Consider the following 24,087-nt stretch of genomic DNA (forward strand, 5'->3'; position numbering starts at 1 on the left):
ACATTTTATCAATTTTTAATTTCAAAATTAAATTAATTCAATTTTTACCATAAGCTGTTAATTTTTTACGTCGTAAAGGTTGTGTATATATATATATATATATATATAGCGGTCGACGACTAGAATTTATATTATTTTTTAGAAGCTGGTATCGTTAGAGCATACTTCTCAACACAAAAGTCGGGATTGGAATAACCTTTGCTTCCGGCCCCTTATTGCTCAGGGCTGGATTGCCCCAAATACCGATCTAAGAAGGACACTTGCAGTGTTGTGATGTAAGAATTTTGTTTTTCTACTTTCACTTTTTTGTTGACTAGGCTTTCGTATCCTCGGGAATGAAACTAGTGTCTGGAGAGGGACGAATAACACATAAATCGAGGGCTATGCGGATCCTCAAACGGGATGGGTAGGAGCGGGTCGAGTCTGTATCGCCGTATATATATATAGCAACAACGTATAAAATTTTAGGAGTCTCGAGTTTTTATTATTATTTTTAATTACATTACTTAAATTTTATTTTTAAGAGTATGAAATTAAAAATTTATAAAGTAAAAAAGAATTAGGAGTGTGGAAAACGCGGTTTAGTTAGTTAGAACAGAGAGGGGATTCGTTAACAACTCATAGACAGCTGAAAAGCCAACGTGATTGGTTAACGGTAATAAACAGCCACCAAAATATTCCATTATTTAAATATTTCTTAAATTAATAAATAAATAACGCACCTTAATTCTTTCAAAATATATTGAGGTTAAATTTGTAATTTAACAATTTTATATATTTTTTGTATTAATAGTATTAAAATTTTCACGTACATTTCTTGAGATCCCATGTTGGTTGGAGAGAAGAACGAAACATTTATTATAAAGTTGTGGAAAACTTTCCCTAACAGACACATTTTAAAATCGTGAGACTAACGGCGATACGTAATAGGTCAAAGTGGACAATATATGCTAGGGTGGGCTTGGACTGTTACAAATAGTATAAGAGCTAGTTATCGAACGGTGCGAGACACTGATCGGAGTAGGGCTAGACCCTCTTCATAGTATACGTGTTTTAAAACCGTGAACCTAACGATATGTAATGGATCAAAGTAGACAATATTTGCTAGTGTTGAGCTAGGGCTATTACAGACAATGGTACATGCAATGTGGTTTTCCTCTTCTCGAACTTCTCCATTGTTTAATTTCCTTCGATTATTCTCGAAAATATGACTAAGTTTAGTTAATCATCATAGTATACCTCGACGAGAGACATGACGAGAGGCTCATACACTATTTAGACATTTGTATGCTACTTAAAGGCACCTTTTGAAAACTTCCAAGGTTTTGGGAAGCAGGGTAAGCGTGTTAAGCTTGCTTCGAGTTGAGTTTTGGCCTCAGAGTGCACGTAGGCACCTTTAAGACGCTTGTAAAGTTTCAAATGATCGGAAAACACATGATCTAGACAACGTTCAAATTCATTTTGGTCCCATGTGACACTTTAGACACCTTTAAGCTATTTGAGCGCTTTTTAGATACTTTCAAAGTTTCGAGAAGTGGGGTAGATTCATTTAACTCATGTTGATTTGTATTTTTGTCTCAGATAGTGCGCAAAAATGTTTTGAGGAGGTGGGTTATGCACGTTACCCTTGTCTAAAGAACGTTCAAATTTATTTCTGTCTCTAATGGACGCTTAGACATTTCTAACACGTGAAATTTCTTTTGAATGAAGAAGGCACGTAGAAAAAATTTTAAAATATCATAGTTATCCCGAAGCAACTTACATAGGAATAACTAAATTCTTCTGATGCTTTAGACAAGTGTCGAGATTATGAAAATTTAATCCCGATGCAACCTTCTTCGAGATAGATACACTCGTTCTTATGCAACTTGCGTAAGGAGAAGTTAGGATTATACCTGACACTAAATGCTTCTTGTGGCATTCGGGAAAAAGTAAAATTTTACAATGTAGACACTTCTTGATATATAATTTTAGTCACAAATCTCAAAAGCCTTCTGATCGAGGTGATATATCGAGACGTTGGGATGACTTGTAAGCAAAAATTCATATTAGTATAATGCTATGCTCAACACGCTTCGATGTTTAAGTTGGTGTTTAAGGTTGCAGTGATGTTGAGCTGAACTAGAGTGATACTATGTACCTTGCTGTTGTCTCATGAAACATTTGTACCTGACATGGCAAGGAGGGTTCCAAGACTAGGTGGTGCGTGCTTAAGTTGGTGTTTAAGGTTGTAGTGATGTTGAGCTGAACTAGAGTGATACTATGTACCTTGCTGCTGTCTCATGAAAGATCTGTACCTGACATGGCAAGGAGGGTTCCGAGATTAGGTGGTGCGTGCCTCAGCTCAACTCTTACGACGCTCAACATGTCTCTCCTCCTTCAAGCATATAAGACGAGGATTTGATCTAAATGTTGTTAATAAATTTTTGAAAATTAGTTTATTTGATAGTTATTTATTTTTGTTAACGAGCTCTTTTTTAATACATGAGGATTTAAATCGAGTCATTCATCATGTTACTTGTCCAAACGTGTTGTCGGGAAACACTATTAGATTTGATGATAGTGCACTAGAACAAGGGGTGCTAGCACGATTGAGCGGTTTTAATTATAATTTAGTAATTATTAAAAATAAGGGATAACAATGTTTTTTTTTTTTCTCGTTGTTCATATGTAAAATTAATTGAAGTTATATAAATAATAAATTTTTTAAATTAAAAGTAAGAATAGATTCTTATTCTATCTGCTCCATCTAGATGAACACAAAAAATAGGAGAGAGAAAATGCAAGAAAGAATATGAGCGAGAGGACTGAATTTTACATATGAACAATGAGAAAAAGGTTTCGGCGTGTCACGGGCATGCGGCCATGGGCGACATGCCTTGGACAAGCATGACCGTGACACTGTGCATAACCTCGATTTTCCAACATCAACATATTTTGTCGAACATGTGTGTTGGATTCTTTGCACCTTTTTTTTCTCCAAATACGTATCACCTTCTTTCACTAATCTACAAGTGAAATGATATCGTCTTCTTATGTGTTTTGTCTTTGAATGATAGATCGAGTTCTTCACTAATTGTACGACACTCTAACCATATGTATAAAGAATCTTCTCGTGCTGCCTCTTGCCTAATTCTTCTAGATACTCTGTCATCTATATCATCTGATATGAATTTGTAGGCGCTTATCATCATCCTCTTTCAAGGTTCAACTATTGCCACGTACTCAACTTCAACAAATGAAAGAGCAACGTACATTTCTGAAGCCTGAACAACCAGCTCATTGCTATTTCATCTATAGCGTAGATATATTTAGATGTGCTCTTCCTAAAGTCTACATCTCGACTAAGATCAGCATCCACAAAACCTTGCAAAACTACTAGATGTACCTCTAAGATATTTCAGAAGTCACTTCACAACTTCCTAATGTTCTGTCCCTGCATTTGTCATGTACTTGCTAAAAACTCCCACGGCATGTGTTGTATCAGGTTTAGTGTAGACCATGACATACATCAAACTCCCAACTATAGAAGCGTATGAAACTGATGTCATGTGCTCACGTTCCTCAACTATCTTAAAGAGTTCTCCTTTGACAATTTAATACGATTTGCCGAACGGGCAGCCCTAGGTTTAGAATCATTCATCATGAATTTGGATAACGCTTTTTCAATGTACTACCCTTGGGATAGATTTAATGTGCAAATAGATCTATCTCGTCCCAAGAATCTGCTTCACTGCACCCAAATTTTTTCAGTTTAAATTAGATCTATCTCGTCCCAAGAATCTTACAATCAGTATATCACCCCCGTATAGGAGTAGAAACACATAAGAACTAGTGTATTACTTGAAGAAACAACACTGATTATTTTCACTCCTATAGAAACCACTCTTGCACATGAAGGAGTCAAACTTCTTGTACCACCGTCTTTCAGTCCATACAAGCTTCTATTGAGGTTACACATCATGTGTTCCTTGCCTGGAACTACAAACCTTTCCGAGTGCTGCATATAGATCTTCTCATTTAGATCTCCACGTAAAAATGATGTTTTTATGTCCATTTGCTCAAGTTGTAAATTCTTTGATGCAACAATACTCAGAAAATTTTGGATAGTAGTTATTTTCAGAACACGAGAAAAGATTTCAGCATACACAATGTCTTTTCTTTGTGAATATTGTTAACTACTAACCGAGCCTCGAACGCCCTTTTTATCATCTGATTCAGCGTTCATTTTGAACACCCACTTGTTCAACCGAGCTCTATTTCTAGTAGGCAACTCAGTCAACACCACATATTATTCTTTGAATTAAAATAACGTTTGACAATTATTTTTATTTAATTAAACTCAATATTATGTCTATTAGTTTTAATTTAAAAAAAAAAATACATCTTATTGAAATTTTAGTCCAATTTTAAAAACTAAAAACAATATAAATATTTATAAAGTATAATATGAAAATATTGATTTTTTTCTCCCAAGACGTATATAAGTGGGCAACTAAATAAACAATTCATTGGATTTAAACAACCGAGTCATCTGAATCCCTATTGTCTAACCATGTAAGACACGAAACTCATTGAGTATTGACCCGTAAAACGACATTATTATCCAATTTCTAACCAACTTAATTGACCTTTTAACTCTTAAACTTTCGAGTCGTATTATTTTATTTTAAATAATAGACTTTTCTATGATAATGATACAAATGGGGGATTTTAAATGTTAGTTTTGTTAGAATACTTTGGGTGACTAAATTCACTAAAAGAAAGAAAGAGAGATTCAAATTTGGTAGGCTAATTGTAAAGACCAAAGAGACTTTAATTAATTCAAGTGGTGGAAGCCCCAAGGCATCATAATGATACCCTTTTGTTTTTGGTTTTGGACATTGACATTACCATTGCTATCAACTTTGTTCTTACCATTTGTTTGTAGAAAGCTTAAACACAAAATAAAAATAAAATGTTAATAGCTTTATCGTATTATCCGTCTTTGAATAGCTTTTGAGAACATCGACACAACACACTTAATGGAAATGAACCCAGTAATTCATCAAATTAACGTGCAACTAAAACAATCAAAATCTTATAAACAGAAACAACCCAATTGAATTTATCGAAAGAAATGAGCCAACTAAATTTACCTGCTTGCACCAAGGGTGGTGTGATGTCCCACATTGGTTGGGGAGGAGAACAAACCACCGTTTATAAAGGTGTGGAAACCTTCCCCTAACAGACGCGTTTTAAAGCCTTAAGGGGAAGCTCGAAAGGGAAAGCTCAAAGAGGACAATATTTGCTAGCGGTGGATCTGGGCCGTTACAAATGATATCAGAGCCAGACACCGAACGATGTGCCAACTTTCTCGCTGTTCCCCGAAGGGGGGTAAACACGAGGCGATGTGCTAGTAAAGACGCTGGGCCCCGAAGGGGGGTGGATTGTGGGAGTTGGGGAGAGGGTGTGGAAACCTTCCCTTAGCAGACGACTTTTAAAGCCTTGAGGGAAAGCCCAAAGATAGCGGTGGATCTGGGTCGTTACAGGTGGTGTGGCTGGGCAAGAGTGGGTTCAACAATCGGCTTATGTTTTTTGTCGCACACGTAAAGGCATGATTAATTCCACAAATTTCACTACACTGACCATAGTAAATTCTCTCTCGTAGTACCAAAATGGAGATTTGATTTAAATAACTAGGTACAACATCATATTTTACACCTGAAGAGGGTACAACACAACTATGGAGGTACATTAGCAAGTGTTACAATAATACGTAGATGAATTTAAACGTTTAGATGTATACTTTTGTCTAAACGCTTGAATTATCACCCTCATATCATGAAAGTATAACGATAATAAGAATGCACGAACTACAAGAATCATCAAATGATGAGAACATTACATATATACACATTCAACGTTGACATTTACTTGTTGCCTAAAGGGATAAAGAATTGCAGCACTTTTACACAGCTAATCAAAGGGATGCAAAGCCATTCCCTACAATCTTTCTTTTTCTTTTTCCAGATACACAGAGATACACATAACAATAGTGAAGAAATATCAAAGCCACCAAACCCAGATCCTAAATACCACCAATTTGTTCTTGTTACTTCAGTCTCGGCCTCCATCGGGTCGAAAAACGAAAAGGGGTCCGTGTAATGTTAGTAGAATAACGGGTGAGGAGTTGAGTCAAATCATCGGATCATATCATATCATATCAGTTCTTCTACACGTATTTGTTAGGCTGCTGTTTCGTTGGAAATCGATTCAGTTGCAATATGTGTGTTCGCAAGCTACAATCTTTCACCTATATTCATAATGGACACCAAACAGTACAATAAAAAGAAATGCAACACATGAACAGTTCACTTTTCGAGTACTGAAACTGCATGACTACGACATACCTGCATGGCTGCTAGCGTCGACAAAAAATCTTCACATTGTTGAAGTAAAATCCGTTCCTTCGCCGTCACCTTAACCAGTTCAGCCACCACGGAGTTCGTTTCTTCTACCTGTGAACAAGCCAACCATTTCTAAGTTATGAGCTATGAAAAGAGTCAAAGGAAAAGGCTCATCAATCTTCCTATTTCCTTGGCTATGCTATCTAATAACAACGCAAAGCCCCGAAACAAACCTAAATTGAATCTATAGTACATAGCTTTGTGCTGTCTATTCATAACTTTCATGCAGAAAAATGTTCAAAGTTTCTCACAAAGGTAAAAATTCTAAAACGCAGCACCTTAGATGATAGAGAGCAAATTGAGGATGCCATTGCTTGCATAACATCAACAGCTGATCCAACAGCATCCTTCAGGTTCTGAATATCCGCCTGATAAAATACAAAAATGATTTATTTTCTTCACATCTGAGCCTTTATTGAATTGCTTTCAATGAAAACTGAAAAGGCACATACTATTGATTTCCCAACAACTGGGAGCCGTAGAGTACTAGCCTTCAAAGCCTCGGTCGCTCCAAGCATGGAGCTCGAGTGATCTCTGTCTAAAAGAGCCCACTCTTCCAAATAACTTATCTACAATCAAATTGATTCAGTTGAAGAAGCTCATGTCAGAATTTGGAGTAAATTTAACATAAAATTGATAGTTCACAAGGAAATTACGGCCATTTTCAGAATTACATTATCCTATTGTCTTAAATGAATAAGAACACTGTGAAACAACACGATTCAATCTATTATAATTAGTTCATTGCGGTAAGAGATGGAGTGTAGAAGATAAGTTCAAAAAGTAAAGAGAACGGTCACCATGTTGATAGACCCCCAGTAACTAATGTGCATCGTAGTAAACAGGTACACAATGAGTCTAAGTGTTTGAGCGAATATATTAAGGGGAAATGTGGCTAGTTAGTTGCAAGGTATAAGCACATGATAATCCCTGTGTGAGATCCCACATCAGATGAGGACGAGAACAAAACATTATTTATAAAGGTGTGGAAACCTCTCCCTAGCAGACGCGTTTTAAAAACCTTGAGGGAAGCCCGAAAGGGAAAACCCAAAAAGGACAATATCTGCTAGTGGTGGGCTTGGGCCGTTACACCGTGAGTACATGTATAACAGACTGTTTTCCCTCTCTCCAAAAGTACCACAAAACTGCACACACCTTGGCTTGTAACAAAAACCTTAACTTCTCAAAAAAGGGGGGATGGAGAAGGAATATCTTGATCATCTATCTGCAACCCCTATGTCTATGCAAATATAAATCAAACTCCTCAATGTATGAGATTCAAGCTGTATGAGTTAAAATCATAGCTCCAAAGGATATGGTCAAGATCTTAAATCGCCTCCCTTCGATATAGAATGAGTCACAGTGGCTCAATCGAGTTGGGCACCTTTCTCAAAACGTGATCCGAAGTGTTAGCTATTGCGTGGAGAATCTACCACACAAGAAAGTTAACCTTCTAGGAAAATTTCACCTTCCATAACGAGACAAAGGCTAACTGGTCGAAGGAGATGGATTAAAAAGACAAGCAAAAAACGATTTACAAGAAAAACCTTTGGACGGTCTAGGACTCCAAATACAAACATCCATTCTCCTTGAATTACAATAAAATCCTCCAATCAGAGAAAGAAGGGCTAAAATATATGTCGAGACAATGGAACCCCAAGAAAGGTGAAGGCAAGGTGCTAGAATAAGGTAGAACAAGTCATCCAATGATTCCTCATCAGAGAAGAATAAAATAAACAAAAAACAGAGCAGAAAATCTATCTCCAACCACTTATGCCCCAGAAAAATGTATCCTTACCATCACACACCAAACAATGGATAAAAAGAGAAGAATGGAAGCTCCTCAGCAATACCTTTCAAATGGTTTCTATAAGTGCCTTTAATCCCACCCAAGATTCATTCATGGTATGACACACTCATACAAGCCCGGAGGAAATTCCAAGCCTCATTTGTCTTTGTAGCTTCTTCAGACCTTAGGCGAGATTTTCCTTCGCCAACCTAACACAACTCGTGCGGATTCCAAGCTTGTTTGGCCACACATGCCGCCCATGCATGCATGTTCAATCATCTGCGACTCTAGCCGACTTGCCTCTACACTAGATCAAGTCATTCGGCTCGACCTTGCCTCTACTTTAAGCCAAGAGCTCTGAAGTGCAACGTCACATCTTAGTCATCATCTTGATTCCCAACAACATGACCATGCATCGTGATGCCATCCCATGTCTTAAGACAACTCGACCATTTGACTTGTTCGAACATGTCATGTCATTTATGGATTCTCATCGGGGCATGAATCCTCTTGTGTCCATGTCAGGGCATGAATCCTCTCATGTACATGTCGTCATGTCATTTATGGACTCCGTATCGAATAGCGGTTGTATATACCAACCTCCGACGCATGAGATAGGCTGTAATGCTGGCACACCCATGTCATTCGACACTGTCCTTGAAAGACCCATTTCAAAGGAAGATGCTCGAGACACTTGTCTCGCAATTCTCATCCATGCCACAGGGTAGCTTGCTTAGGCCATAGGGCCCAGGGGTGGTGGAGAGCTAATACCATGCCTCCCCCTAAGGTACATTTTGAGGCATTTCCAATCTAGCTGGTGTAGACATGATTTTGGTGAACAGTCATATGGTGTCGTGGAGCGTCTGTCTAGTATCTAATTAACACCAAATTTAGCAAGCTTCATATTTCATATAGACGAACTACTCTTGAGCCGCATGCCCAAATTCCCTCTAGAACCCTGACTTTCGAGGTCAAGGCCCGAAGTTCTACTCGGCCCTTCAACAAGCCTATCTTTGACATTCATGTCGACATCATTGCCTCTGTCTTGCCTATGCCTCCGCTGGGCTTCAATGCATATCTTTATGGTGTGTTAGGACGATGCACCGTCCTCTTTAGTCGCTTCATGGCACTTGTCTGTCGTGGCCCTCACGTGGTCGGATAGGCGCCACTTGAGGGTTGCGTTTGTCACTATGTGAGGGTCACAACCTACTGTATGGTTGTGACAATTCAAAATCAAGTGGTCCATGCTTGCTCTCAATGACCTTTGTCATAAGTGTAAGATGCATGATGAAAACACCCGTCATTTAGACAAAAGGGCCTTGTAACAGGCCTAGTGTTACCTATATCTAATCCCCCAAGGTCCTACTTGCTTTTTCACCACCTCCAATTTGACTAAATGTGATCCATCCATTAATGAAAATCGAGTACATCAACAACCTAGTAGCTTTAAATCTAAGATTACATTTAAACCTAAAGCCTTTCTTTCCCGCAAGAACTTTATCCAAGAATTTTAGTTCACATGGTCATACACCCAAAGAGGACAATATCACAAGGGTTTATGCCCACATTAGTTAGGAAACGGACATATCCATTAATTAAACATAAGGAAAACATCCCCCTTGGTATGAGTCCTTTTAGGTGAAACAAAAATAAAGTCATAGGAGTTTATACTCAAAGTGAACAATATAAAAATGTGGGTTTCATTATCACTAATAAGTGGTTTTTGGAGAATTCCCCAAACTTAGGTCTATGAAATTCTTGTGGGCTCGAATGATGAACAAAGAAGTTATGAGCCATGGAGTCATAGTGATGGTGATCCATGGTTGAGAACTATCAGACAAACGATGTATGAATTCACTAAGGATAGAGAGTTGGACATATCGATAACTATTTGATGAGAGACCTTATGTTTTCTATTTGATGGAAGGATTGTGGAAATGTGATCAAAAGTCTCACATTGGTTAAGGGAAGATCCACGGTGTATCAATAAAGGACAGCATCTCCATTGGAATGGAGCATTTTAGGTGAAGCCAAAAGTAAGGCCCCAAAAGCTTGTGCCTAAAGTGGATAGTACCGTACCATTGACACAATGAAGAGCATTTATTGTCCCTAGTAAATCACCCCCCATTCACAAATGACTATTCGACCATCAAGAAAGATAAAGGTTGTGCATATCTTTAATATTATCGAATCTTTTGAGCTCTTTACCAGTCCAAATATGAACCCAGGCAACTAAGCAAGACTTCAATATAGGCCAGATAAGTTGCTTACTCAAAAGTTCTTTACCTAGCCTCTCTATTATCTCTAGCATTGAGAAATGCCCCATAACTTACTTATGCTTCCACTAAAAGAGAACCTAAAGTGACTTGCACTTCGGAATTCAATTATTGAAAGATGCAGGATTTAGCGTTCGAGGAGATCAACAGTCTTGAAGGAGACTGTCATCCAAGCTTTCCACGCAAGCCTTTCAATGTATTTTATATGTCTACTTTTCTTTCGCCCAAGAGTAGCTTTTGATAATTGAAAAACTTAAGAGAGGTTTCTATTGGGATTGATCACGAAAAAATGAAGGGGAGCTCATCCAGTTAACGAGAAGAAATGAGGAATCCCACAGTATTGGGAGGTCTAGATGAAGATAACATTGAGTTGAAAATCATTCACTCTTGACCAAAAAGCTTCTGCCTTTTTTGATGTCGAAAAACTCACAATGGAGGACAACAGAGGCTGACGAATATGGTGTTTCTAACAAAAATTGGTGGACAGAGTTAGCTTCCCTCGTTCCTTTTAAAGGCACTTAACTAGAAAATATTGAAAACAAACTCCCACATAAAACATATGGCTTGCGAGAGTGAGTTGGAAGACATACATTTTTATAGGAAAGATAAAATCCTTATAGATCAAAACAGATTCACACACAAAAAAAAAAAAAAACATAAAACGAGAAATCAACCCAACAAGCGGAATTACAAATGTGATTTTTATCCTTGATGGTCAGGTGCTGCTTATTCAACCCTCAAATCTTTTGATGGAGAAGAGCTCTACTCAAAAGAAGATGAATAATTTGGGCATCAATGATTTATGTCAGTGTTAATACATTAAACCTCTATGGGTATAATGCAATGGCACTTCAAGTGTCCTTTAGAAGAACAATGCATTTGTTTTTTCTGAGCCTGAAGAACAGATATTTACAAAGTTCTATCGCAATTTTCTTTTTCTATGTGCTATATGCAAGTTTGAAGGCATCTAAAGAGCCAAATGATAAACCAAATGACATTCTTTGGGAGAAAAAGAAAAGGGTTCTGAATCTTACTTGTCCCTTGAGGACGGATGTCAGCTTCAATTTTTGCCGTAGTAATAGTAACTTGATTCTTTTAAGTGTGACAGTATGCCGTAGTTCTGAGATAGTGACCCATGCATTCCAAACATTCCTCTGGTGCATAAAAAGAAAGATAAGAAATATTGTGGATTAAATATACGCAAACAAAAATTAAGGCTAAATTATTTTTAAAAATATATCCTAAACTTTGTTTTTCAAACCCTTAGAAAACTAATAGGAAATGGGTTCAATTCATGACAGCCACTTAATATCCTATGTGTTCCCGTGTCAACCAAATATAGCAGGGTCAGATGTTATCCAATGAGATTAGTCGAGGTGTGTGCAAGCTAGCCAAGGACACTCATCGATATAAAAAAATTAAAAATAATAATAAATGTTTCAAAAGTACTCTTTGAGTAGAAAAGTGTTATAATGTTGATTAATCAACATGTTTGAATGTAGTTTTGGAACATTTACAAAACCATTTTCCCCAAAATGCATACCCCACATCATAACCAAACCAATCACAGTAGTTTAATGTTCTTAATTATTCTAGTTACAGACAATACAAATCATTGGACCCTTTGCATATCAGGACTAGCAAAACCAACTTGTATCATCAAAATATAGATCAGGGACTTGACCGAAATCCCAAGCCTCCGACCCGTTTTACCTTTGGTCGGAAAAAGACAACGGAGAGCTCGCAGAAGAAAGAGTTAGTAACGTCCGTGTTGGATAGTACCAAAAGTAGTTCCCTCATATGGAGGATGGATTAAACAAAATAGCATCAACTTGAACAATTATAATTCTCCCAATTTCATGAGTGTCCTGTTTTCAGCTGTATTCTCCTAAGCATGATGCCAAGAAGGAGAAGAATAGATACTAGAATGGAAATGAGGGGGTCCAGAAACATGGTTACCTAGTTAGAAAGGGAAAGCCATTTACACGGGCAAGAGAAAATCAAATGTACGAAAACGGAATCGACGGTGTAAACCAATTTGAAAAAGGGGGAAAGAATCATTGATGAGACAATTAGAAACGAAACGGGCAACTCTCATCAATTGGTTTACAAGGGAATAAGTTGACGGACTGGAGATTTTACAACTAGAGTAACGTTAGAGGTCATTGTGATGATGGAGAAGAAGATAGAAGCCATTATCATTAGTATATTGGATGAAGCAACAGTGCAGTAATGACTAACAAAACATGGAAGGAATTTAAAGAAGCCGTATCAGTCTATTTTGATTATAGAAAGAATGAATATTGTATGAACAGTTTAGGGCTCTAAGCAAGAAGCAGCATTAGGGACTACCCGTAGTTCCAAATCATTATCGCAGCATAACCAACCGTACTAAAGTTAGTGTTTAAGGGTGATTCCTTTAAATGGGTAGCAATTCAAGATCTGGGAAGAGTATTGAAGGGTGATTCACTATTCTAAAAGAATGAAACTTTTCATTGAATAAATGTTAAGTTACATAAACTAATGCTCAACATCTAGGCAGGGGACTGAATATTAAGGGTTGATTGGGTTGGGCATGAGATTATGGAAGTGGCCATCACTACTGAAGGACATCAACACTTGAGCCAAGGGAAGAGGCCATATGGAGGAAACATTGGTTGAGCATATAATCATGGTTTCAGGCCTCCCTTCAGGCCATGATCCCTAATAAGGTAGTTTGAATGAGTCTGTGTCTTCAATCTTTAGAAAGACAGCGCTCCTCCGTTCATGTAACTTACCTTTTATTTTTCATCCATGAAGCTCCAAGAAATGGGGATTCCCATCGAGGAAGACTGAGATGTTTTCTAGGCCATCAGGTAGGAGCATAATGAGTATCAGGGTAGCGATTGGGATTTAAAATTAACCAGCTCTAAAGAAATATAGTATGGGCAAACTCTCCAAATCTCTCCAAAATCTCTCCAAATCCCTAAAAGCTCTTTTGTTCCACTCGAGCCAAAGATAGTTCATAGGCCAATTATAAATCTAGTGGCCTAATCAACCAGCAAACTCCTCCAAGCAATTGGTATCCTCTCACTAGACAGTATAAATCTAGTGGCCTAATCAACCAGCAAACTCCTCCAAGCAATTGGTATCCTCTCACTAGACAGTGAAATTGATCGTCGAGACCAAAAATCAATTTGAGCACATGAAGTGTACAGGCTTTGGAATGGTGTGTCAAGCAAAGACCAAGGAGCTATCAATTAATTGGAGGTGGCTTCATGAAATGAACCTCCGCCAACCAAAAAACTTCTCAAAACATATACTTTTCAGCCCCTTCAAATGCATCCTACTCAAACAATCTGCAACAATGACCAACGGAATAAAAGAATATGGTCACCTCAAAGCAATGAATATCAACTCAATCTGCTATTAAGAATAACTGAGTCATTAACACTCAGAGATACACCCGTAGATTCACTTCCTTCATTTACCACCAAACCATTTAGCTTGAGAACAATGTTTAAGAAAGACCAATCAACTTTGTTGCAACACGTAGGCCTTCTCCGAGTTACCATTTGAACTCAGGACCCTACAAAATACATTTGATTGCAGTCATCCACCACCCCGTTAGCCACAACAAGGGAATTAATAATTTGTCTCTTCCCCACAAAAACATTCTAGAAGGTGAAAATAGTTACAGGAAGAGTGGATTCCTGCCGTTCAATCCCGGTCAACGAAGTGAACTGCCTTTCCTACCGCGCTTTAGCACATTGCTCACCATTTTCTTGCACACTATCTTCCAAATTATTTTCCACTATTTGAAACTTTCCTTGTGGGTGAAACCATAGAGAGAATCACAAAATTCCACCACCTTCAGCTAGTTGATTACAGACACTTTTGAACAGATCAATAAAAGAACCTACTTTGGCATATATAAAACCACCAAAAGTGGAACATCAATAGCACCTACCAGACCAACTTTTTTTCAATTCCCATGACATTTCTTTCATGCTTTATCATAATAGTACAAAAATTTTTAAAAATGACTGATCATTCCAGCCTTAGCTTTCCAAATGCGTTTAAAACAATGTCGATTAACGGACCCACTTATAAAACAATTTTTAAAAAAATCAAGTAAAAACTTCAAAAAAGCCAAAAATGTGTTTAGAGAAAAAAGACAAACATTAGATTAGTGGGATCTACTTCTCTTTTCCATAGAAGAGAGGTCTAATAAAAATCTCATTCAAAAAGGAAAGAAGAGGAATCATATCATTGGAATCTCTATCGTAGGAATGTCTGCTAAGATCAGGCATAAAAGAAGATGCTAGGTCTCCCTTTCTCATAAATGAAATTGATTGCTTCTTATCAAGAAAAAGCTTATACTAGATCCTATGTAGATACTATGTAGATCCTATCTGTTAAGTAGAAGGTGGCATAGAAGATAATTCATGTGATGTTCCCACATTGGTTGCGGAGGAGAGCAAAAGACCCTTTATAAGGGTGTGGAAACCTTCCCCTAGCATACGCGTTTTAAAGCCTTGAGAGGAAGCCCGAAAGGGAAAGCCAAAAGAGGACAATATCTGCTAGCGGTGGATCTGGGTTGTTACAATTCATGAGTTGTTTCATTGCAATAAAGGAAACAAAAAAATAGAATCCCCATTGGAACATACATCCCAAACACAACCATTGATTCAATTTCCCAAGGGCAAGGGAAAATGTGAAGCATTTGCTGCCTTGAAAAATATACTTCCAAGAACAAAACTACATGTCTTAAGATTCTTTATCAGAGTAAGAATCTCACCCAAAATACTCAAATCCCCTAGACAAAACTCTCCAAAGAAATCTGTAAATCATATCCCTAATAGAGGGAAAATATTCAGGTCGGCCAAGTTAACAATACTTAAACTACCGAAAGACAATGGCATCACAACCAAATAGAGACCACGTGAGATCTCCCTCTGTCCATCCATCCCGACCCGTAGGAAGTTCCCCGTGAAAGATTCAGTAGCAACTGAATAAGCAATTTAAGATGAATTCTAGAAGAGAGAATTGATCTAAGGTAGTCGATATGGCTACAACGCCGGATACGATTCAAGGCCAACTTTTGGATGTAACAACCTTAGATAGATAGTGTCCATCAAGAACAAAATGTAAGTTAAGGTGCAAGTAGTAGACATTGAAAACCTCACGAATATCATGGAATTAGGCAAAACCACAGAATTCATCAAAAGGGTAAGATATTCAACACAAAATTAGTACCTCTGCGTTTAGTCTCTGCAGCATGAACGTAGCATCTGCCCTTGCGTTCACAAACCGCCATTGCAAGTAACGGTTATGCTGAAGCCTCAATACATGTGCATCAACAATGCGATCTTCCCCCATCTTCCCCCTCCGGATATCAACAGAGAAACTGAGAATGGAGGGCGTACTAATAGAGTTACTAACCAAGGATCCACCGACACCATTTCTCGTCCTGGAAGGACTAGAAATCCCCCTTGATGGTGATGACACGGAAGAAGTCCAAAGCTTACTTGGGGATGGAGGCCTGGCGCCACCGCGAATAGGGGAAGCCATTGTTCGTGGTGATAAAATTGGCCCATCACTTGAGAACCGTTTTGACTGATTAAACTTTGATGGGGCTCCCAATCTCGCCCCAGGACTAGTCGATAAAGGAGAACCAGGATCATGCAAGCGCCGCAGCCTGCTGTTGGTCTCTTGCCAAAACCTCGCAGATACAACAATCCCTCGAGGCCCATTTCTTCCCTTGGCAACCGAACCACAATCTTGAACGCCTGAAGTACTGCCGGAGGAAACACTGTCCGTATCAGATGTAGTGAGATCAGAGGGCACAGAAGACTCGTTCACAGAATCGGCATCTGGGCTTTGCCGAACGGTCTTCAGCAACTCGGGACTGCTTATATCCAAGCTCAATCTGCCATCAAAAGAAGCTCTTCTACTGTCATCTAGCATTGTTTGCTGTAACCCCCGAACCACCATCCCAGATCCAATTCCATTCACTTTCTTCTGCTCACCACTGCAATCCAAACTCCTCGACAACGGATTCCCCTCCAAATTAGCATGCCGGTTCCTCGCCGGCCAGCGATGTTGATCAAGTAATTTCGAATTCTCCACCTGAACTCCAGACCCATCGCTCTTATCCCTAAGTGGAGTCGCCCGACGCCGTTCCGGCGTCGAACCCTTCCTCGCATTACTCAAACTCGGCGTCGTAGTAGCCTTCGTCTTACTAATCGGAAGCGAAAACGCCTCTCCTTGAAAAGAAACCGACAAACTCCTCGTAGAAGTAACCAAAATCTTCGCAGCCTCAGTCGCATTACCGTGCCTCGATTCAATAACCGGAGTCATCGACCGAGGCGCCGTTGGTCGCCTCCGGTCCACCGATTGGGACCGCTTAGGTCCCAAGGAAGGCAATGGAGTAGACGCAGGGGTCAAATTAGTGGACCTAGATAGCAATGGAGACGGAAATCGACGAGAAGAAGCCGAAGACGAAGTAGTCGAGGAAGTAGAAGTAGAAGTGGAAGGCGAAGGAGACATATACCTTGAAGGAACCTGTCTACCTCTCGGTTTCCGATTAAGAACTCCATTGTCCTTCTCAGAAGGCAACAACGGAGGCCTGGCTTGATTTCTAAGATGATCTTGCTGGCGTTCATGACGTTGATTGGTAGAGATTTTGGGAGTTGGAGAGTGGGTCGAAGCTGCTCCAGAAATGGCAGCCACCATTGATGCAAGAAAGCAACCAGAAGCTCGATTTCGTCCGTTTTTCTCAGAGTTGGAAAAAGAAAAACGAGGATCTCAGTGAAGAATTCACCATTTTGCAAAGAAAAAGATTCAGGAAATCCCAGAAAGAAGAAGGAAGAAGGTTGTTGAAGGTGGATTGAACATGTTCCGTAGAAGAGAGGAAATCAATGGACATGGAAGGGAGCCCGGCTCGCTGTGTGCGTGTCCCCGTCAAGCTCACTTCCGTCTCCTCTGGGCTAGAGAGAAAGAGTAGGTGACAGACAAGATTTGAGAGCTCCGCTGCCTCATTACAGAAAGAGAGAGAGAGTAACATAAACTACTTGTATTTATACACTCTACACTCCTTTTCTTCTTGGGTTTATGAGACGTTACATAATTTAATTAATCCCTTCTTTAAATATATATACATATATATATATATATAAATACTCCCAAATTTTTATATATATTTCAAAACAATTAGATACGATACGATATGATAGTATGCAACCGAGCGAGACGCACAGGGATCGATCTACCACCGATAAACAACCGTAAATTAGGGTGTAATAGCTCAAGCCTAGCATATATTTAGCTCATTTATGTATCGTCGTTAGTCTTGCAATTAAAACGCGTATGTTAAGGAGATGTTTCCACACCCTTGTAAGGAATGCTTCATTCCCCGTCAGTTTCACCGTTAAAATGCGTCTGTTAGGGAGATGTTTCCACACCCGTTATGTATCGTCGTCAGTCTGACGGTTAAAACGCGTCTGTTACGGAGATGTTTCCACACCGAATGTTTATTCTCCATCAGTTTCACAGTTAAAATGCATATGTTAGGGAGATGTTTCCACACCCGTTACGTATCGTCGTCAGTCTCACGGTTAAAAACGCGTTTGTTAGGGACATGTTTCCACATCCTTGTAAAGAATGTTTCATTCCTCGTCGGTCTCACAATTATAAGGCGTCTATTAGGGAGATGTTTCCACACCCATTACGTATCGTCGTCAGTCTCACAGTAAAAACGCGTATTTTAGGGAGATGTTTCCACACTCTTGTAAGGAATGTTTCATTCCCCGTTAGTTTCACCGTCAAAATGCGTCTGTTAAGAAGATGTTTCCACACCCTTGTAAGGAGTGTTTCATTCCTTGTCAGTCTCACGGTTAAAACGCGTCTGTTAGGGAGATGCAGGAATATTTCGTTCCTATCAGCCTAAGCCTAGCAGATATTATTTGTTTTTGCCCATTACATATCGCCATCAGCCTCACAGTTTTAAAACATGTCTACTAGGAAAATGTTTCCACATACTGAGGAATGTTTCGTTAGCTTCTACAATTGACGTGAGATCTCACATAGAGTTCAGAGAATTCAATTCTCATTCTCAATCCACAATCGATATAAGCTCGAGATTTTTTGTCAATTTTAATTAATATATGGGTAAAATATAAAAATAAAATTTGTGCCTAATTTTTTTTTTCTTTTTCTTTTTACATTAAAATACATCCAATAATTAATAAATTACGAGTAAATATTAAAAAAAAAAATGTTCCTTTATCTTTTTGAGTGGCTACATGTGATCCCTTGTTTTCTTTTTACTTATGTTATCTTTTTATATTACAAATATTTATTTTATATGGTAAAGTTTAGTATCTTCATATCTTTAAAAAAGAATGTGATAGTTATGGTTGTAAAGCTCAATTATTTTAATCTTAGCATATTTATTTTACCCAAAAAAAATGCATTTTTTTAATTATATAATAAATTTTACCATATATATATATATGGTAGCTCTGTAAATTTTAAAAAATATTGAATAAGTCGATGACCTATTCCATTCTATACTGTGATTGTTAGGAGTATTTATATGATCTGATAACTCGAACAGCTTGAACTATTCAACTTAAACCACAATTTAGGTCGGGTTTTATTATTATTATTATTTTTTTTTTATCGTATATCATAAATATATACTTTTATAGGGCATTTGTCGTTGTCATGCCCTTACAAAGTGGGCACATTGGAGCTCATACATTAATTTATTTTTTTAATTATATTAATGATAAATTATTGATTATCATAATAGAAGTGGATGGTTCGAGTCTTGACTAATTCAAAATAATTTAATTTTTTGATTGAAAATTCTATTAAATTTTTAATAATGATATGATATAAGTACTCGACAAACTTTTTGACAAATTTAATTGATGCATTGTAGCCTCCATGCTCGTTTTTGTTGAGAAATGAATCGTGTTTAATAAGTTTGTAGTCTTTTCAAATTAATTATTTAAATGGATCAAATTAAACTCGAACTTGCTTTTTGGCCGAGTATAGATATAGTATGAAACCTAACGAGGTGACAATCATTATTACGAGGAAGCAAATGGCACGAGCATATGCTATAATATTATATTATAAATCGTTAATTAAAAGCCAAAAACGTCATTCATCATAATAATCTTCTGTAGGATAATATTGTCCTCTTGGGGCTTTCCCTTAGAAGGTTTCCAGCCCCTTATAAACTGGTGTTTTATTCTCCTCCCCAACCAATGTGGGACATTACAATCCACCCCCCCTTCGGGGCCCAGCGTCTATGCTGGCACTCGTTCCTTTCTCCAATTGATGTGGGACCCCCTCCCCCAACCAATGTTGGACATCACAATCCACCCCCCTTCGGGGCCCAACGTCCACGCTAGCACTCGTTACTTTCTCCAATCGATGTGGGGTCCCCCCTTCCAAATCCACCTCCCTTTGGGGCCCAGCGTCTTTACTAGTACACCGACTCGTGTCTACCCCTCTTCGGGGAACAGCGAGAAGGCTAGCACATCGTCCCGTGTCTGACTCTGATACCATTTATAACAACCCAGCCCCACCGCTAGCACATATTGTCCTCTTTGGGCTTTTCCTTTTTAGACTTCCCCTCAAGGCTTTAAAACTCGTCTGCTAGGGGGGTTTCCACACCCTTATAGGTGTTTTATTCTCCTCCCCAACCAACGTGAGACATCACATCTTAAAAGTAGGGTAAGAGTTGGGCTGTAACTCTATTTTCGAGTTGGTTAAGTTGACCCGACCAGAAAATTGTCAACTTACAAACCAACCCAATTTTATTCAGTTTTCCAAAAATTCACCACACCCAAACCTAGATAGTCCAGATTAATCGAGTTCTCGAATCATTTACCCTAAACCAATGTCGAAAAAATCACCCTAAAGTCAAAAACCAATATATAACCCGAACAAACCTAATTTTACTTTTACAAAATCTTCCTCTGGCTCATGATTAAAGAGATAATGAGAATACTTTATCACTTAATAATTAATTAATCACATTAATATTACATACATATAATGTAACAAATAATTACAATACTAATAAAAAAAAATAATATATTGTGGTTTTTGCAAGCTAAGTTAAGCTATAATTAAAACCCTTTCTTTTTCTTAATTGCTTTTTGCTACCTATGAGAGATGCCACATCCATTTCATTCCCTTTCTTTTTCCCTTTCTTTTCAAGCTACTCCCACGTTCGTCTCGTTACCCAAAATCAATAGTGTATTGCGTGGGTTAACAAGTTCGTTGCTCGTATAAAATTTCGATACTTATTCGATAAGAACGTAACGGCATGAGCCCTCGTACTTTGTAGTTCGTTTATTGAATCGAACTTGACTTTAAAATATCGCTATAGATGAATATTAGTATCTTGCGACAAAAATGCACTTTTTTGTCGTAATAAATACTTATTTATTATTATACCATTGTCGGAGTTTGTTATCATACCCTAGAAATTTGACATTTTTATTACAAAAAATATATAATAAATAAAATATCGTTAAAAAATTTTCATTTTGAATATTATATATATATATATTTTTGTTTCGAAAGATAGGTAGACGTAAAATATCGTTAAAAAAGTTTCATTTTCAATATTATATATATATATATATAATATTTATTTATTTATTGTAATATTTGATATGTTTTGTTTTGAAAGATATGTAGACGTAGAATACCGTTAAAAATTTCTCATTTTCACTAGATATACACGTACAAATTTGTATACATATTAAAAAAATAAATATTTTATTTACTTTGTCGTCGTATAAATAACATTAATAATGACAAATCATTCACAAATTTATTCCGAATGTTACTTAAAAAATTATTCTACCAAACACGAAAAAAAAAGTGAATTTTTTCTTAGATCGAGCTTTTAACCTAATTTGTAAATAAATTCTCGATAAATTATTCAAATAATTCGTCCCATAATTTGAAGAAAAAAAAATAGGAGAGAGAAAATAAGGTTAGAGAGAGAGAGAGATTTGAAATGTTTCATTCCCCATGTGACTTTAGACATACTCAATAAAATTAGAGTGATGGGTTTGTTTGTTAAGAAGCTTAGAGGCATTAGGTTTGTTTGCTTTGGAAGTGATTATAACCCTAATATTCAATTCAACTTTGTCTTTTTCTCTTATATCTTCTACCTTTCCTACCTTCCTTCTATTTTCCTCTTCGGGGAGCGGTTTTCAATAACAGAACCTCACTAAAAATCAAACTCTTAAACGAGTTCTTATTTTGAATAACCGGGTTTTTAGAACAAAACCCGTTATCAAACTGATTTAAAGAAACCTCACAGCGTAAGTTTTTATTATCAATAACAGACGCTTGATAAAAAATAAAAAAAAACCCGGCTTATTTTGAATGACCTGATTTCTAAAGTAAAGTTGTTATTAAATGGGTTTAAAGAAATTTCGAGTTTAAGTGTTGATATGGATTGTTTGTCGGGTTTGGTAAGTAGGGATATCCTCTCTTTTTCGGGAACGTCCTTGTTCGAGGTATCTTAGGCACATATTTTCCACACTTTCTTAAGACTAAAGGTTGAGATATTTGGGGGAGTTGTCCTAAAGGAAAGGCTTGGGAGAAGTCAATGTAACTCTAATGTGGCTGCTAAATATTGCCAAAAATTGGGTGCCTTGCAAGTTCATGAAACTATATATATATATATATATATATATATATATATATAGATAGATAGATATATATTTATTGTATATGTTTATATATATGTATTTATTGTATATGTTTATATATATGTATATGTATATGTGTATATGTATTGTATATGTATATGTATATAAGTATTGTATATGTATATGTATATGTATATTTAAAGGAAGACATGAAAAGGTAAAAAAAAAAAATTAAATAGTAATATACTCTAGGAGGGTAATTTTTTTTTTTTTTTTTTATCGATCCAAATCAAATGGACCACCCATTTTTAATCTTAAATTTTATCAAACCAAAGCGATAGTCACAAGTTACTATAATATCAAATTGTGAGATTTCTTAGAGAGAACGAAACATTATTTATAAGAGTGTGAAAACTTCTCCCTAACATACATGTTTTAAAATTGTGAGGCTGACGACGATACGTAACGGGATAAAACAGATATAATCTATTAGTAGTAGGTTTGAGCTATTACAAATGGTATTAGAGCCAGAGTGCCAGCAAGAACGGTGGGTTCCCAAGGGGGTGGATTGTGAGATTTCACGTTGATTGGAGAGAAGAATGAAACATTATTATAAGGGTGTGGAAACCTCTTCCAAACAAATGCGTTTTAAAAACAGAGAGACTGATGACGTATGCTAGCTGTAGCGACTCGAAAATGAAAAAGAAAAAAAAAAACTTGATCGCCAAAAAACCCGCGAGTTTTTCGACAACCGCCGAGTTTGGCGGATCCCACGCGAAATGACAACCATACCCCGCTCAACCTTCAGCCCACGACTCCCAGAACACCTCAGAATACCTGCAAACAGAGAAACGAGAGAAAATACGAGAGAAAGATAGATAGATAGATAGAGATAGATAGAGAGAGAGAGAGAGAGAGAGAGAGAGAGATTTCAAGTAACGCCGGCGAGTTTTCAAATTTTCCCGACGAGTCCCAAACCACCCGAAAATCGACGCCAAACGCTCAGTTACAATCATGAGAAGGATCCCTAACGATAGCACAATAACTCAAGGTACGTTTTGTGCTTTTTTGTACGCGTCATTATCGGTAACCAAGGTCAAAAATTGGGTTTTCCTAAACGTCCTTAGATTTATGGTTTTAAGTATTTTTAGGCCACAAAACTTCGAGGAAGGAAAGAGGGGGCGACAAACAAAAGAAGAAAAAGAAGAGAGAGGACCGAAATCGGCATCAAAACGCCGTGGGAAGGAGAGAGAAAATGCACTAGAAATTGCGCAGAAGTCGGGTAAGGAAGACGAGATCCATCAGATCTTGGTCAACCCGGATCTGAAACTCGAGAGCCCAGCCCGACTTCTTTCCCCTCAGCCTCTGCCTTCAGCCCAACCCAACTATAGGGGCGCAAACCTCAATCCAGCCCAGTAGCCCACGGTTCAGTTGAATCAACTCGAGACCAAACATGTGGTTCAACCAAACCGGCCTACAGCCCAATATTCTCGAGGCCCAAAGGATAGGTCCAACACATTACTCTCGGCCCAAAAGCCCAACAGCCACGCCGGTAGTCACTACTCGAGAGCCAACCCGAGCCCGCGACCCAAACCAGCTTCGACCCGATGCCACCGTACTACGTGGCACGTCCTGTTGCTGCCACATGACATCCAGCGGTGCAGGCACTCCTTTTGCTCGGCTAGGCTTAAACGGCTCAGCCTCCCTCTAGCAGCTCCTCCAGCGCCTCCCAACAGCTGTTTCAGCTTGGCTCACCTGTTTTCGGCCCGATTTCTACTGTTTCGACCCTCCCAGATCCTTTTCGGCCCTCCCAGATCCTTTTCGGCCCTGATTAAGGTAATCGAGGCCGTTTTAGAGTCGTATTTCACATTTATTGAGTGATTGATAATTTAATTGTG

The 24,087-nt window shown here is 38.0% G+C and overlaps 1 protein-coding gene across 1 annotated transcript; it reads right to left on the reverse strand.

Moving 5' to 3' along the window:
- Window positions 1-5,821: 5,821 nt before the first annotated feature.
- QWRF2 (QWRF motif protein (DUF566)) lies at window positions 5,822-17,554 on the reverse strand. The gene is made up of 6 exons (XM_023675831.2): window positions 15,753-17,554; window positions 11,549-11,668; window positions 6,902-7,018; window positions 6,728-6,817; window positions 6,393-6,500; window positions 5,822-6,295 (listed from the first exon to the last, which is right to left on the reverse strand). Exons 1-6 carry the CDS (start codon window positions 17,229-17,231, stop codon window positions 6,215-6,217), a joined length of 1,995 nt encoding a protein of 664 aa, XP_023531599.2. The 5' UTR covers window positions 17,232-17,554; the 3' UTR covers window positions 5,822-6,214.
- Window positions 17,555-24,087: the final 6,533 nt, after the last annotated feature.

This window comes from Cucurbita pepo, chromosome 4 (genome assembly GCF_057944985.1).
Source record: "Cucurbita pepo subsp. pepo isolate OVF chromosome 4, ASM5794498v1, whole genome shotgun sequence".
Lineage (NCBI taxonomy): Eukaryota > Viridiplantae > Streptophyta > Magnoliopsida > Cucurbitales > Cucurbitaceae > Cucurbita > Cucurbita pepo.

Bases quoted from the DNA above. Each gene is read 5' to 3' on its own strand.
- QWRF2 (XM_023675831.2), bottom strand. From the start codon at position 17,231: ATGGTGGCTGCCATTTCTGGAGCAGCTTCGACCCACTCTCCAACTCCC. The intron at 11,669-15,752 runs GTACTAATTTTG...TTTATGCACCAG, and splicing joins TGCAGAGACTAAACGCAGAG to AGGAATGTTTGGAATGCATG. The intron at 6,501-6,727 runs GTGCTGCGTTTT...GCTTGTTCACAG, and splicing joins TTTGCTCTCTATCATCTAAG to GTAGAAGAAACGAACTCCGT.